Here is a 16,328-nt window from a genome sequence, read left to right on the forward strand (position 1 = left end):
TTCCATATTTACCTCTGAGTAAAGGCTGCGTAATTTATGCTGACAATTTACTGAAATACCGAGAAGGCGCTGCACTATTTGAGCTGTCGTTTCTTGGATTAGGGAGTAAACTAAGGCCTAATCTTCATGCAAAAGGTTCCATGCTATTTTTATGATTGGAAAAATAAAGAATTCTTCAGATGTCCTCGACAACATGCAACCGATCATCAAGGATGCTGAAACAGATTAAACTGTTTATTCATCTCATTGTGACATTTTGCTGTGCACAAATTGGCTGCCAAGCTTGCTTGCAAAATTATGATTATCTTTCAAAAATTAACTTTCTGGGGGAATCCTGATGTCGTGGAAGGGACAGTACAGATACAAATTACTGCGGATGCTGGAATCTGAAACAAAAGCAGAAAATACTAGGCAATCTCAGCAGGTCCAACAGCATCTGTGGAGAGAGAAGGGAGCTAACGTTTCGAGTCTCAATGACTTTGTCAAAGTTTGGTACAAATATAAGTGTTTTTTTTTCTTCCAAATGTTGTACCTCAATCAATCTGATCCAAATATATTTTAATAAACGGTTACATAATACAATGCTGTGGGGATAGGAAAAATTATTGTGAATGAGAGCCGTTCTTTTCACAGGTGAAGGCTTGTAAAGGTTCCAAGTGGTTAAATTCATGGCACACAAGTTAAATGTACCTGCATTAGTTACCACTTGGATTTCTTCAAATAAATGGAACTACAATTAGTTAAATCCTGATTTATAGTCGGTTTGATTTTTATTCTAAAGTTGCATACTTACTGTGAATGTTCATACTGTGAGTGTTCAAATTAAACTATTTTAATCTGAATTTGAGAGGGCACATTCACATTTCATTGTGATGTTAACAGTATTTAAACATTCACATTTGATGGATGGAATTGATGGATTGAAATGACTTTCAGACTGATACTATGTCTGTGCTTTAAGAAAGGAAATCTGCCATCCTACCCAATTTGGCCTATGTGTGATTGCAAACCTATGTGGCTGACTCTGACCTGCCCTCTGAAATGTGCAGTTCAAGGGTAATTAGGGATGGGCAACAATTGCTGGCTTTGCCAGCGATGGCCACATCCCATAAAATAATACGGATTTTTTAAAAACAGAAGTTTAAAAGTAACCTCCGATATCGATTTATCTTTGATTCCTTGTACGCCAACTATTATGAAAATGAGTCCATTTTGTGTTGTATTGTTTGCGAATTACATTCTTTCTATTTCCTATTTGATATACTTGAAAAGAGCTAAAGCAGATAGCACATATATGTTCCCAGTTTAGCAGTGATATTAAAATCTGATTGTTCAGAACAACAATATGTCGTGAAGCTACAACTTCAAATTGTCACGGACAAATTTGATGTATTGTTCTTTGAGCTACACCCGACGTAAATTTCTCATTTTATTTTATTATAAAATAGTCAGGAAAGGTACATTTCTCATAAAGCAACACAGATATATGAGTATCAATTATTTCTGCCCAGTCAGCGATAGCAATTTATTATAAAAACAGCAAAAGCAATAAATATCCAAATCTTGGCAAAAGGAGGAAAATAGCACAGTTGGTGAATCATTCGGGTGTTGCTCTGTCTGGCAAAGTATTGAAGCATGTGCATTCATGATTCCCATATATTTTTCCAATTATAAATTGTTAATCAAGTGAATAGTACAGATGTTACTGGTAACCTTATCAATACTTGATTGTTTTGATGCAATTTTTTAAAAATAGGGTTTACCAATCAAGCCAAGACACGACACTTTCTTCATTGAAGATGGGTTGAAGAAGAAAGATTGGCATGACCATGAGGCAATCAGGGCAGACGCAGCAAAAACAGGTCTGTATTTATCAATAGAGATTTTCTAACTAGTTCTCATTGGTTACGTGGGGTTACATTTAATAGGTATACTTGCAAAACTATCTTTTTTTAAGTAAAATAAACTATGAATTTTAATCTTTTTTTAAAAATGTACTAGATAACCTCTTGCAGCACAAGGAAGAGCTGGATAGGCATTCGAGAAAAAGATGGAAATTGCATAGAGTTAGTTTGTGGGGATTAAAGAAAATGACACAATTTAGGGTTAAAGGACAGGCCAAAAATGATCAGATTAAAGAATAGTGATGTGGTAGAAAAACAGCCAACTGGAATGAATGAAGTTAAAAGTGGGGCAAAAGAGTTGGCAATGAATAAAAAATATAGGAAACATGGGGGCTTAAAGTGTCGACTTGGAGTTGAAATAAAGGCCTGGATTTACATGTAGGGGGAAAATATGAGTCAAGCCTTTCTGCAGCTTCCGAAACCGTGTTGACTTTGCACCATATTTTCATCTTTCAGAACAAGAGATAGATTCCAGATACAGTTTGTGAGTTGCAAATTGGTTCTGGGACGGGGGAAGTCTGGGATGGAGGTGGGTTCTTCCCACACTCTACACATTAAAAGGGCAGTGAACAATGCCAAAACCAAAACTTTGCCCAGTGGTGGCACTGCCATGCCACTGGACGTGACCGGTGAACCTTGCACTATAAGTATTGTTGAGCTTCATGTTGCCTGAAACATAGTTTCCTTGTGCGGGCTGGCCTGTTGACTATACCTTTAGTGAATCCATCAGCTGCTGATGTCTCTTGTGTGCTAAGCCAATGTTGCCCTAGCCTATCCTTATCCTGCCACGTCAGTCTTTTTCGTGCTCACCCCTTGAAAAAGTTACTGACTTAAAGAAAACAATCATGTGGCAGCACAGTCCACCTGCTGCAGCACAGCTCACCTACTGCACCCCTCAGTCCAACCTAGACCCTCTCACACCCATAACACCCATTTCAATGCGTTCCTCTATAGGGGACACAGTTGACTGAGCATTCCCAGAAGCACTACATACCTAGCCAGGAATAGTCCAAGATAATTTTTGGACCCTTACTATAATTGTGACCTGGAACATGGCTTACCACCCTGTTACTTCCAATGCAACGCTGAGACCACCATGCCTGGGCTAGTCAAATCCTTTACTCCCATGCTGTAAAGCACCTTTCCCTCACCAGTATTCCAGCCATAATGTTCATGACAAGGAAATACATCCCTTTCACACTTCCCACACTTTCCTCATTTTAAGATGGCTAACACTCAAAAGTAGCCAGGAGTCCTGGGAGGGAACATCATCCAGGTTCACGGAGCGAGACCTGGACCTCCTGCTGCAGTAAGTGGAGGCCCACAGGGAGGTCCTGTTTCCTCTAAGGGTCTAAACTGCCTCCCAGATCCAACAATGCAGGCTTGCTGAAGATTGCTGAGGTGGTCATCACCTCGGGCCGCCTCCAAGAAAGCTGGATCCACGTCCATCCATCCTCGTAGGCATACCCCGGTGTGGGTCGCTGAGTGCTCTCCCAGCTTTAGGGCCCCCCTTCACCCTCACCCTTTCATAGGCATGGCGCCTCTCAGGCCCCCACCCATGGCAGTGCCCCATGGCACCCTGCCAGAGGACTGCCCTGTCCTGACCCAACCACCCAGAGGGCTCTAATGGCCTCCGAGCCCCCAGTGTGGCCAGCACACCTGGTATAATTTGTGGAGACCAGTATTAATATGCGCTGTGGTGAGGCCACTCTGATACGACGGGTGACTACCAGGATGCAACCTCAAACAGGCTGCACATATTTAAATAACGTATTAGGCCTAATGGCTCATTTAAATATGATGGGCATGATCTTGATCATGCCAGGTGTAGCAGGTTGGGTGCATCACGATTTGGCGTGATACCAATTTTGGGCCTCTCCCACAATGCACCCAATGCAACGTGATCGGTACCGGGCGCAATGGAGTGGGTCAGTCGAGTCCTTGATGTCTTATTTCCTCCTGCCCTTGGATTCATGCTCGAGGTGAACAAGGCACTTCAGGCTACTGCTGTACCGGTTTACCTGTACTTCTATTACTGCAGCTGGTGGGGTGCTGTACCTTTTGACAGAAAGGAAGACTTCTGAAGAGAGTACCTGAATGCTCTCCGGGGCTGCAATGGAGATCTATTGCTGGCAGATCTGCAGCTGTGCTGGGTGTGGCCTGTGGCGATGTCTCTGCGTACTCCACCATTTGACTGGCAGGCAGGCTTTGTAGTTTTAAAAGTTGAAAAGATACTGGAAAAGTTGTTCCATAAATAGCCTGCACTCTTCCCAACCTGGCAGACGTGATCACATCTCGATTGTGTAAACTGTTTTTAAAAGGTTTGCAAAATTACTGCAGGACACATAAATAGTGTGTGTAAGGAAAATTAATTTTCTTCCACCTTTTTTAATTGTGGCCTTGACGTCATTTGGGATGCATGAGCATTTTACATGCAAGGCCTTCTCAACCCACAAAGCCAGACAAAAAATATCGTGGGATTTGAAAGTAGAGGGAATTTGTTTTTGCAGGGGGAACAAAATATGAGAGGGGTTTGAAGCAGGGGACACACAGCCCACTGGGTGGCCTTCCCACCACCTTCCATCTCCAACTTGTCTTAAATTTTATGGGGAGGCACTAGTAGCCTGCCATCCTTGAGCCTTTTCACCTACTAGCAGATCTAACTGCCTGGGCTTGAGATGGACTAAAGGGGGAGGATCCCCTTTATGGGTGCCCTGATTCCATTGGAGGCACCCCTCCACCTCCAGCTCATCCCCCCCCCCCCCCCCCCCCCCCAACAAGCCTCTTGTACCTGGCCCCACCACTTCACTTGCTTCTACCCCCTTGGACTTACCAAGTCTCCTGAACATATTGAGACAGCCTGTAATCCCAGCAGCGACCACCAACATTGGCTGGCGCCATCCTGCTTGTCCGGAACCTCTCTAAGGTGGGGCTTCCTCCCAAGATAGGGGCAGTAGTTTTGCCTTAAAGCAATTAATGCTGCTCCCAAAATTAAATTGGTGAGGGGCAGTCGTCAGGCTTGTGGATGCCCCCCCCCCCCCCCCCCCGACCTTTTAGCCAGTAGGTGTGAGTCACCATGTGGGGACGGCAATGCCTGTAAAATCCAGTCCTATGTTTCACGTTTCCAGATTGGATTCCTGCCGACTTAATTTCCACCTCTATTGGGAGATAAAAATCTGGCCCAAAGATTAAGACCAGAGGTTGACAAAAAATGCTTGGCGTTTAAATAAAACAATAACTGAAGGAGTCGAGTACTGGAAATAAGGAGTAAACTATAAAAGTGGGGAGGATATTCTGATTGGGGCTGGAGGGCTTCAGGCAGTAGGGCTGAGAGCAGCAAAACAAATTCACCAAGGCTGGATGTAGGTTGTATGGTGAACAATTTAATTGCTGCACGAGGAAAAGGACACTTGAGATTGATTTCCAGCCTCCTGGCAGCTCTGTGATACAAAAATAACAAGTTCTTCGCTAACTAACTATACCAATCAATTTGTATCAATTAGTCATGACTGAATTTGGAAATGATGTATCCAAGATTGCCTTTTCCTCCTAAACTATGATCGTCCTTTATTCTGTCTCAAAATACTCACAATAAAAAATGATCCTGAGTCTATCAAATTTGTATTTCAATTAACTATAACTGCTTCCACCATTTTCTCTGAGAATCTGTTCTGAAGATTTACCATTCATCCATGGAAATATTGGGCTAGTCTTTCTTGACCCATTGAGTGCTGGCAATATGGCCAGGGAAGGTGTTGAGAGGGAGGCCAGGCATCTTATGGGTAGCCTGCTGGCACAGTGGTTAACATTGCTGCCTCGCAACGTCAGAGACCCAAGCTCAATTCTGGCCTTGGGTAACTGTGTGGAGTTTGCACTTTCTCCCCGTGTCTGTGTGGGTTTCCTCCAGGTGTTCTAGTTTCCTCCCACAGTCCAAATATGTGCAGGTTAGGTAGATTGGCCATGATAAAATTGCCCCTTCGTGTCCAGGGATGTACAGGTAGATGGGGTTACGGGGATAGGGCAGGGAAATGGGCCTGGATAGGGTGCTTTTTCAGAGGGTTGGTGCAGACTCGATGGGCCAAATGGCCTCCTTCTGCACTGTAGAGATTCTGTGATCATCTTTTCACTATGGAACATTGCCAACAGTGGACAGTTGAATGGTTCAGTTATTTAATGGCACAATTAGGAATTAAGGGCTACTTCCCACCTATGTGGGCAAAGAATCCACATTTGGAGGGTGCACTGTAGTGAAGAAACCGCCAGGTAAACCCTGTCGGCCTCCCAGCATGATCTGGGCTGTGAGGGGGGAATGGGGGGGGGGGGGGGGTTCAGTGTGCTCTGCTTGATGGGCACTTCACTCTTGCAACAGTGTTTGGCTTCATTGTGTCATGATTCTCTCTCTCTCCCTCCCCCCCCCCCCCCCCCCCCAGCTTCTGATATCTGGACAAAGTAAACACATTTGTGGTGATCTATATTTTCTAGACCCTGTAGAATCTTAAAACAGCAAGAATATCACCCCTTGACTTTATCTCTTTCAATGAGAACATGCTGAATTTACATAACTTGTACGTGAACAGTGGGGTTGCAACAGAGCTGGGTACAGGTCTGGTAGGACACTCTGAGCAGAGCTAGAAAGGTTGGGTGGGAGCTAGCAATAGTTTAAGAGCAGGTTTGGCAAATTCCAGAAAAATATAGGCAAAGAGTTTGCTTTAATAATGGGGAGGAAAGCAGGACTCACTTAGAGCTTTATCTGATCACAACTTCTGATGTCTATCCATTGGATCAAAGATTCATGCACAGTTAAATGCAAAAACCCAGAGGTTGCTTTGTGATGACCTCCTTTACAGGTAAGTCTCAGCAAAAACTTGATATTAAAATCCGTGTACTTGCATAAACCTAAGATAATTGCCCACTCGTCTCACATTGAAACTGTAGTGACAACCAAAATTTGAAATGTCTGTGTTTCGTGGAGGGGGTTGTCACTGAAATTGACCAATTTCTGCATTTACAAGGTCAACTTCTGAAGGACAAACACAGGGTCTTTGAGGCTGTGAAAGGTGACTGACTGAACTTCGATGCATCTGGCTCCTTCCAGTCTGTTGCTGGAGCTGTTAGCAACATCTTTTACTTTGCACTGCATTGTTTCACATAATAAATATTGAGATTCTGCATTCTAAAAAGACAGATTCATCTTGTGCCTCCTTGTTGAGAGAAGCAGGCAGAGCCAGCACAAAGGTTTGCAAGAATTGCAAATTTCTCCAAGGTGCAGAGTGCCATGGGAAAAAAACATTAGCCATTGTATAGCGCCTTTTGTGACCACCAGGTGTTGCAAAGCACTTTAAAACCAAGGAAATACCTTTTGAAGTGCAGTCGCTGTTGTAATATAAGAAACACAGCAGCAAATTTGAGCTCAGAAAACTCCTCCAAAATGTAATGTGATGATGACCAGATAAACAGTTTTTTGTATTGTTGATTGAGAGTTAAATATTGGCTAGGACATCGGTGGTGGTAGTTTGGCGGCCGGCAACTAGCACATGCACAGTGACCTTCTTCCCCGTGCAGGCCCCAACGCCAAATGGCGCAGGGCTACAGGATCTGGCACGCAGGAAAGGAGGCCCGGGGGCAGAGAGGCCGGCCCACCGATCGGTGGGCCCCGATCACGGGTCAGGCCAATACGGAGGACCCCCACAGGCCGCCCCCGGACCCTTCAACGCCGAGGTCCCGCCGGCTCAGAGGATGTTAGAACAGTGCCGGCGGGACTTGGCTTTTTCTTGACGGCCCATGCGGGCTGGAGAATTGGCGCGCCGGCCTAGGCCCGGGAGTCGGCGCATTGCCCGACTGGCACCGCGCTGGAGCCAGTGGCAGCGATTCTCCGCTCTGCTCTGGATTCTCTGGAGAATCTTGTTCTTCGGATATTTCATTTGGCCATTTGGAATGTTAATTTTGTTTTCAAGGTTATTGATCTCTATGGGGATTAGAACAATATAGATAAGGACAGAATCACTGATTTTTTAAAAAAATGTTCTCGTTTTGGAGTTGAGAATATTACATGGGCATTGGGCCCCTGATTTGACTCTAATTTAAAATTAAGTATGAAATAGAGACCACAGTCACTTAAATGCTGTATCGATCAGCACTGATTTTAATACTCCTCGCCCAATATCTAATTCAAAGCTGTAAAACCATGTTGTAGATGGCTGTAAGTCTTTATAGTAATTGCCCCATATCGTATTCGGGAGTATAATAAATATAGTAAATTTCCAAATATATTCTTAAAATTGAGTTTAATTTTAAAAGCATGCATCAAAATAGTCTGAATCCACAAAGAATTCTGGCTGATTAAATGGCTTTGAAATGGGAATGCCTGGTGAGAATGAGGGGCGGAATTCTCCGACCCCCCGCCCCGCCGTGGCCGGAATTCTCTGCCACCCGGGAATCGTGCCCCGCCGATCGGCGGGCCCCCCGCGGCGATTCTCGGGCCCGTGATGGGCCGAAGTCCCGCCGCTGTCAGGCCTCTCCCGCCGACGTGGTTTAAACCACCTCTGTGCCGGCGGGAACAGGCGGCGGTAGCGGGCCCCGGGGGGGTGCCCCCATGGCCTGGCCTGCGATCGGGGCCCACCAATCGGCGGGCGGGCCTGTGCCGTGGGGGCACTCAGTTTCGTCCGCCACGGCCTCCACCATGGCGGAGGCGGAAAGACCCCCTCCACCGCGCATGCGCCAGTGGTGACGTCAGCGGCCGCTGACGCTCCGGCACATGACCGGCGAAGGCCTTTCGGCCAGCCCCGACGCCAGGCGGCCTGGCGTTAATGGCAGTCGGCGGAGCGGAAGCCACTCCGGCGCGGGCCTAGCCCCTAAGGGTGCGGGGAATTCCGCACCTTTGGGGAGGCCCGACGCCGGAGTGTTTGGCGCTACGCCGGGACCCCCCCTGCCCCGCCGGGTAGGGTAGAATTTCGCCCGAGGCAATTTCCAGAACAGTGAGAAACACAACATCAAGGTCACAGAGCAAAGACATCTCAGTAGAGGAAGATAAGCTTGCAATTATTTTGAACTGATAAGTGAACATTAGTTCTTTGTTCTGTATAGAGGTAAGGAAATCAGTTACCACCTGACATGTCTCGGTCCAGATGTACCTGCAGCAAGTGCGAAAGAAAGGATATAGTTGATTGATACCAAAAGAGTATCAATTACAAGTGAGTAATATAATTAATTAATTAAAACACAATTCGGACAGCAAGGTGTTAAAGCTGCAGCATGTGGCAGCTCCTGGATGCCAGTGTGATGCAGGGCAAACACATCTGCAGTATGTGTTTGCAGCTCGAGGAGCTTCGACTCAGTCATTGATCTAGAGCAGGGTGGGCAAACATTTCCGTGCAAGGGCCACATTCAGAAATTCACAATTTTAAAGGGCCGCATAGTATATTAATTAATAGTCCCGGTTGTAACCAATTAGCGTGCGGCATATACCTCAGCGCTTCCCCCAGCGGCATCCTGCCTTTAGCCCTCTTTTTCTCTACTTTTCAAAAATGGCGCTTCACCCGGTTATGATTCTGGGCACCTCATATAGAACATAGAACAGTACAGCACAGAACAGGCCCTTCGGCCCTCGATGTTGTGCCGAGCAATGATCACCCTACTCAAGTCAACGTATCCACCCTATACCAGTAAGTAACCCAACAGCCCCCCCCCCATTAATCTTATAAAAAAAATAAAGAAAAAAAAAATTTTCAATTCCATTTGAAGTCTCTGACGCTCCTTCACGAGCTCCTCACCTGGAGACTCCACATATCTCCTGTCCACCTGTAAAATTTCCGCTACCAGCCTGTCTAACCCGGCCCGTTCAGTCTTCTCCCTGTGGGCCCGAATTGAGATGAATTGCCCTCTGATAACTGCCTTTAGTGATTCCCAAAGCACCCCTGCCGTGGTCTCACCCATGTCGTTGCTCTTTATGCACCCTCGGATGGCCTCCCCCACCCGCTCACAGATCTCATCATCCGCTAACAGCCCGACATCTAACCTCCATTGCGTATGCTGGGTCTTTCCTGTGCTCACTCATAGGTCTATCCAGTGTGGGGCATGATCTGACACCATGATTGCTGAATATTCAGTGCCCACCATCCCACCTAACAGCATTTTATCCAGTACGAAAAAGACTACCCTTGAATACACCTTGTGTACATGGGAGTAAAATGAATACTCCTTCATCCTTGGCTTCCCGAATCTCCACGGATCCACCCCTCCCATGCGCTCCATGAACCACCGCAGTTCTTTCACCATTGCTAATACTTTTTTCCTGACCTGGAACTCGCCCGGTCTAGTCTCGGGTCCAGAACCGTGTTAAAATCTCCCCCCATAATCATCCGGTGTGAGTCCAGGTCCGGAATCTTCCCCAGCACCCCCCTGACAAACACGACATCATCCCAGTTTGGGGCGTATATAGTCACCAACACTACTGCCATTCCCTCCAGCTTCCCACAAACAATAATAAATCTACTCCTGAGGTCTGCCTCTAACTTCCCCACCTCGAATGCCACCTTTTTGTTTACCAGAATTGCCACTTCCCTTGTTTTAAAGTCCAGTCCCGAATGAAACACCTGCCTGACCCATCCCTTCTTCAACCTAACTTGGTCTCCCAGCTTCAAATGTGTCTCTTTCAACATGGTCACGTCCGTCTTCAGCTGCCTCAAGTGTGCGAACACACAGGCCCTTTTGACCGGCCCATTCAGCCCACGTATGTTCCACGTGACCAACCTGGTCAGGGGGCACTCTGCCCCCCCTCCCCTGTCGATCAGCCATGACCTTTCCTCGGCAGCCCTTGGCCCATGCCCCGTACCTCACCTGGCCCGCCCCCCAGCAGCTACCCTCGTCCACACTCCTTCTCCAACACCTTGAAAGTCGTGTCTCACCCCCCCCCCCCCCCCCCCCCCCCCCCCCCCCCCCCCCCCCCCCCCCCCCCCCCCCGGCTGCATTGATCTTCAGCTCACCTCCCACTTTGCTTCTGTGGACTGGCCCTCCCAGCTAGCCTGGCAGCTCCTGCCCCTACCACCTGCTGGTTCCCCTCACTCTCAGTGTAAGTTCCCAGAACAATGGCAAAAATCAAAAAACAAACAAACAGTCCCTCCCAAGGTCCGAACACACAGGCCCGCCACTCCTCTCTCAACAAAATCTTATCCAGTCAAGCACCATCAAACAGAACCAAATGAAAAAGACCGGGGAAAAAAAAAAGAATTATATATGCAGAATCTCAAACATCTTTTCGAACATCGCAAATTAAATAAAAAGTTAAAAGTCTACGGTATTTACAAAGCAAAACATCACTCCTAGCTCAGTTCTCCACAGTCAAGGTTCGAAGTCCTTATTTTCCCATCAAATTATTGTCCTTCATAAAGTCCGCCATGTCCTACGGCGAGCCATAGTACAGCTCCCGACCCTCATAGGTCACCCATGGACGGGCCGTCCAAAACTTTATTTTCTTCTCGTACAGGGCTGCCTTTATTTTATTAAGTCTCGCCCTCCTCTTTGCGAGTTCTGCTCACAAGTCCTGATACACCCGGATCTCAGTATCTTCCCACATGCACCGTTTCGTCTGCATGGCCCATCTCATGATGTGTTCTTGTCTAGGAACCGATGCAGCCGTACCACCATCACCCTCGGGGGCTCACGCCCCTGCGGCTTAAGCTTAAGCACCCTGTGGGCCCGGTCGACCTCCAATGGCTTGGGGAACAAACTTTCCCCCATCAGCTTCTCCAACATGTTCCCCACATACGCACCAGCACCTGCTCCTTCCTTCCCCTCTGGCAGACCAACGATCCGGATATTCTGCTTCCGAGAACGGTTCTCCAGGCCCTCCACTTTCTCCAACAGTCTTTTCTGGTGGTCTTGTGACATCCCGATCTCCGCTGCCACCGTGGTGGACTGCTCCTCTCGTTCCGCTGCCAGCTCCTCCAGCTTCTGTATCGCCTGTCCCTGGGTCGTCAATCTCTCCTCCACACGGCCGACCACAGCCCTGATCGAATTCACCCCCGGGCCAGGTCCTCCACACACTCCCTGTGATGTTGAGTGAACTTCTCGGTCAAGAAGCTCACCAACTGGTCCATCGACCACTCGGCTGGCGAGGTCAGACCCTGCGTCCCTGCCATTGCCCCCCTCGAACTCTGGTCCTCACCTCCAACCAACTTTTGATTCCTCCTTTTTTGATTTTTTTTTCCCTGGGCGCAGCTCCATAAACTACGGGTCACTTCCTTCTCTTCTCGCTTTTACACATTTATTTTGAAAAATTCCTGTAGAAATCCAGCTTAAAAGCCAGAAAAAGACCACCAAGAGCGGGAGCTGCCAAATGTGCAACCTTTCACTCCATAGTCGCCATCGGAAGTTAGAAGCCATTATTGAAGATATTATGGCAGGGCACTGAGAAACGTGCAATGCAATTGGAGTTGGCATGGTTTTGTGAAAGTGAAATCATATTTAACCAATTTATTGGAATTTTTTGAATGAGTCACATGTTGTAGATAAATGGAAATGTACTGTACTTACCAAATACCTTCTGGCACATCAAAGGTTATTGTGGAAAATAAAAGCTCATGGTGTAGGGGGTAACATATTGGCATGGAAAGAAGATTGGCTTGCTAGCAGGAAATAGGATTTTGGCGTGAATGGGTCTTTTTCTGCTTGGCGGGGTGTAACGAATGGTGTGCTGGGGCCTCAATCATTTACAAACAAATGAAATAGGAGCAGAAGTAGGCCATTTGGCCCCTCGAGCCTGCTCCACCATTCAATAAGGTCATGTCTGATTTGTGTATGTTGAGTTCCACTTTCCCATATACCCCCCAATAACCTTTGATTCTCTTGCCTGACAAGAATCTATTTACCTCTGCCTTAAAAATATTCAGTGACCCGCTTACACGTTCTGAGGCAGAGAATTCCAAAGTTGCACAACTCTCTGAGGAAAACAAAATTAGTCCTCTAAGGGTGACCCCTAATTTTAAAACTGTGCCCCTCACTCTGGACACATCCACAAGAGGAAGCATTCTTTCACCGTCCACCTGAAAATACTGTCCAGGATCTTCTAATCTTCTATATTTCAATCAATACCCCTCACTCTTCTAAACTCCAGTAGAAACAAACACAGGCTCTTCAACCTATCTTCATAAGACAACCCACTTATTCCAGGTATCAATCCAATAAACCTCCTCTGAACTGTCTCCAGTGCATTGACATCCTTCCTAAAATAAAGAGACCAAAACTGTTTACAGTAATCGAGATGCAGTCACATCAATGCCCTGCAAAATTGAAGCATAACATCCTTACTTTTATGTTCAATTCCTCTCGTAATAAAGGAGAACATTCTATTAGCCTTCTTGTTTGCATACTCACGTTTTTGTAACTCATGCACGAGAACACCTAAATCTCTGCACCACCTCATTCTCCATTTAATACTTTTATTTTTTATTCTTTTTTCCAAAGTGAACAACTTTCTCATCTTATACTTCATCTCCAGATTTTTTCCCACTCACTCAGTCTGCCTGTATCCATGTGGAAACTCTGTATGTCGTCTTCTTCACAACGTATTTTCCTACCTATCTTTGTGTTATTCAAAAATGTAGCCACCATGCCTTCACTCCCCTCAGGTAAGTCATTGTAATAAGTATTGTAATAAGTTGAGGCCCCAGCAGAGACCCATGAGGTGTCACTCGTCACATGGTGCCAATCAGACAAAGACCGATTTATACATTCTCTCTGTTTTCTGCCAGCCTGCCAATCTTCAGTCCAGGTTAATATGTTACCCCCTACACCATGAGCTTTTATTCTTTTGCAATAATTTTTGATGTGGCACCCTACAAGATGCTTTCTAGAAACCCAAGTATAGTATGTCCACAGGCTTCCCTCTATACACAGCACATGGTTACTCCTTCAAAGACCTCTAATAAATTGATTAAACATGATTTTCCTTTCTTTAAACCATGCTGACTCTTCCCAATTACCTTGAGCTTGTCTAAGTGCCCAGCAATAACAACTTTAATGATCGCTTCCAGCACCTTCCCCACGAAAGATGACAACTGACCTCCCTCCCTCTTAAATAGAGGCGTTATATTTGCTACTTCCAGTCTTGACGGAATCTTTCCAGAATCTAACAAAATTTGAAAAATTAACACCAAAGTATCCACCATCTCATTAACTACCTAATTTAGCACCCTAGGATGAGGTCCATCAGGACCCAGAGACTTATCAGTCCACAGCTCCATCAATTTGTTCAGTACTGCTTCCCTAGTAATTGTAATTTCATCAGGTTCCTCTCCCAACTACCTCCTGATTTACAGCTATTGCAGGAATGTTTCTTGTATCCTGTATAGTGAACATAGAAGCAAAATATCCTTTAATTTCATCCGCCATTTCCTTATTATACTGTTGAATCCCCATTCTCTCTCTCGCAGAGGTTCCCAACCGGTATGCAGGAAGACCAGGCTCCACAAGTGTGCCGCAAAATAAGATTCTAAATGTTTAAACATTCATGTATATAAACTAAATCTAACCTTTTGTTTTCAGCTCCATGGTCGGCTTCTCCCAAGTCCCGATGAACCTTGGGCCTCTCCCGCTTGTGCAGCTGCAAAAGGGCTGCACGTGCATGGTTGGATTGTTTTATGTTGGTAATCCAAACCATGCATGCTCTGGCTGGGAATGGGCCGCACATGCGTGGCTCAGATTTTTTACATTAGTCAGGCACATGTGCATGGGCTTAATTGGTGTGAAAAATCTGAACTGCACATGCTTGGCCCTTTCCCAGCTGGTGCATGCACGGTTGGGATTACCAACATAAAACACCCAAACCGTGCATGAGGACCCCTTTCCTGGCTGACGCATGCACTGCACAAGAGATCCCAGGATCTTTGGGAATTGGAGATGCCGATCACGGATGTGAAGACAAAAGGCTCTGTACGCCTGCACAAAAAGCAAAAACACAAAGAGGGTGCAACTGTCTGGGAGAAGTGAGGGAGACGGGGAGTGGTTGTGGGGAAAAAACAAGAGGGAAGATGGGGAGAAGTAAAACAAAACAAAGTTCCAACTAAGAGAAAAAGACAGAGATAAGAAACGGGCTCCAATATTGTATTTGACATGCAAATGGTGATGAGGCTTTTATTCTAAACTTAAATTGTTGAAAATTGTATTACATTTTGGCTGGGCATGATTTCAGGAGGTTTTAGTGAGACCAGGCTTTTTCAATTTAGTTGAAGTAAATAGGAGGTGTGCCTCAAAATATTTTTATAGTATAATGTCGTGCCATGACATAAAAAAGATTGGGAACTACTGCTCTAGAGCAGGGTTTTTCAAAGTGCTGGTCACGACCAGCGGATGTGTCAAGGCCGGGTGCTGGAAAGGTTGCGGAGCGATCGGCTGCGATGGTGCTGACGACTGCTACTGGCGTTTAAACGAGAATGAAATGAGGCTGTTTGCAGGCTTCCAAACATAAGTGGCAGCAGGGAGCAGATCACATGCCTTGCTGGCCACTTGACGTCAAATGCTTCAGGTGCCAGATCACAGGGGGCAGCTTCTTCCATTTTCGCTGTTGGCATGCAAGGCAAGAGGGCTATGAAGATGGATCACTTTGTTACAAGGAGACAACCAGAGACACAATTTGGCAGTGTACCTAATGTCCAGGATATCTCATCTGAGTCTACTGGAGAGAGCTGCTCAAGGGAGTCCATGGCAGGACAGAGCAGTACTAGTATTAGCTCTGTATAGGATTCCAAGGCCCATGGTCAATAGCTCACAAAGAAGAATCTTGGGCGGGATTCTCCGTCCCGTTGCACCAGTGGTCTGGAGATTGTCGGGAAATTCCCCGGCATGGATGCATTGCCAGCGCAACGGAGAATCCCGACAACGGAGAATCCAGCTCCTTAACTCTGGAACAAAGATAATTCCGGAATAAAGATAATTTCTTGAGGTATTATTTTGTCAATCGTGCCAATGCAAATAAGGATGCAACGCCCACCTGTGTTATATGCAGGGATGTTCTGGCAAATGAGAGGAGAAATTTCAGATTTTGAAAGAGAAGTGGTGGGTGAAAAATCCCTTTTGAGGTTGCGACCCCAGAGTCCGTTATTAACTTACAGCTGAGTCCAAATGAAAAAACGAAGCTACTGTACCTGACCTGTGATAGCACATTAAAAACACACCCAAAGTCCACGAGGCTGTTCGCATTCTGGAGTAGCATCTCCCAGGAGTATCCAGTGCTGAGTAAAACAAGCATTTTGTTGCTATTGCCCTTCATGACGACCTACATGTGTGAGATTGGATTTTCCGTTCTCCCAAAGATGAAGATGGCATGAAGGAACTGGCTGAAGTCTGCAGCTGCTATGTGCATTGTCCTCTCCTCTTGTGAACCTGATTGGGGTGAGATCATGAGGATTAAGCAGGTTCCACTGCTTAGAA

At 46.2% G+C, this 16,328-nt stretch overlaps 1 protein-coding gene across 1 annotated transcript in view; it reads left to right on the top strand.

The window, feature by feature from the left end:
• Nucleotides 1-16,328, top strand: part of LOC119965283 (polypeptide N-acetylgalactosaminyltransferase 10-like) — a 136,866-nt gene that overhangs the window by 39,418 nt on the left and 81,120 nt on the right. Inside the window, exon 2 of the mRNA XM_038795806.1 lies at nt 1,757-1,862. Coding sequence (XP_038651734.1) covers nt 1,757-1,862 — 106 coding nt within the window. The remainder of the gene's footprint in view (nt 1-1,756; nt 1,863-16,328) is intronic.

The sequence above is a fragment of the Scyliorhinus canicula genome, chromosome 4, assembly GCF_902713615.1.
Source record: "Scyliorhinus canicula chromosome 4, sScyCan1.1, whole genome shotgun sequence".
Classification (NCBI taxonomy): Eukaryota; Metazoa; Chordata; class Chondrichthyes; order Carcharhiniformes; family Scyliorhinidae; genus Scyliorhinus; species Scyliorhinus canicula.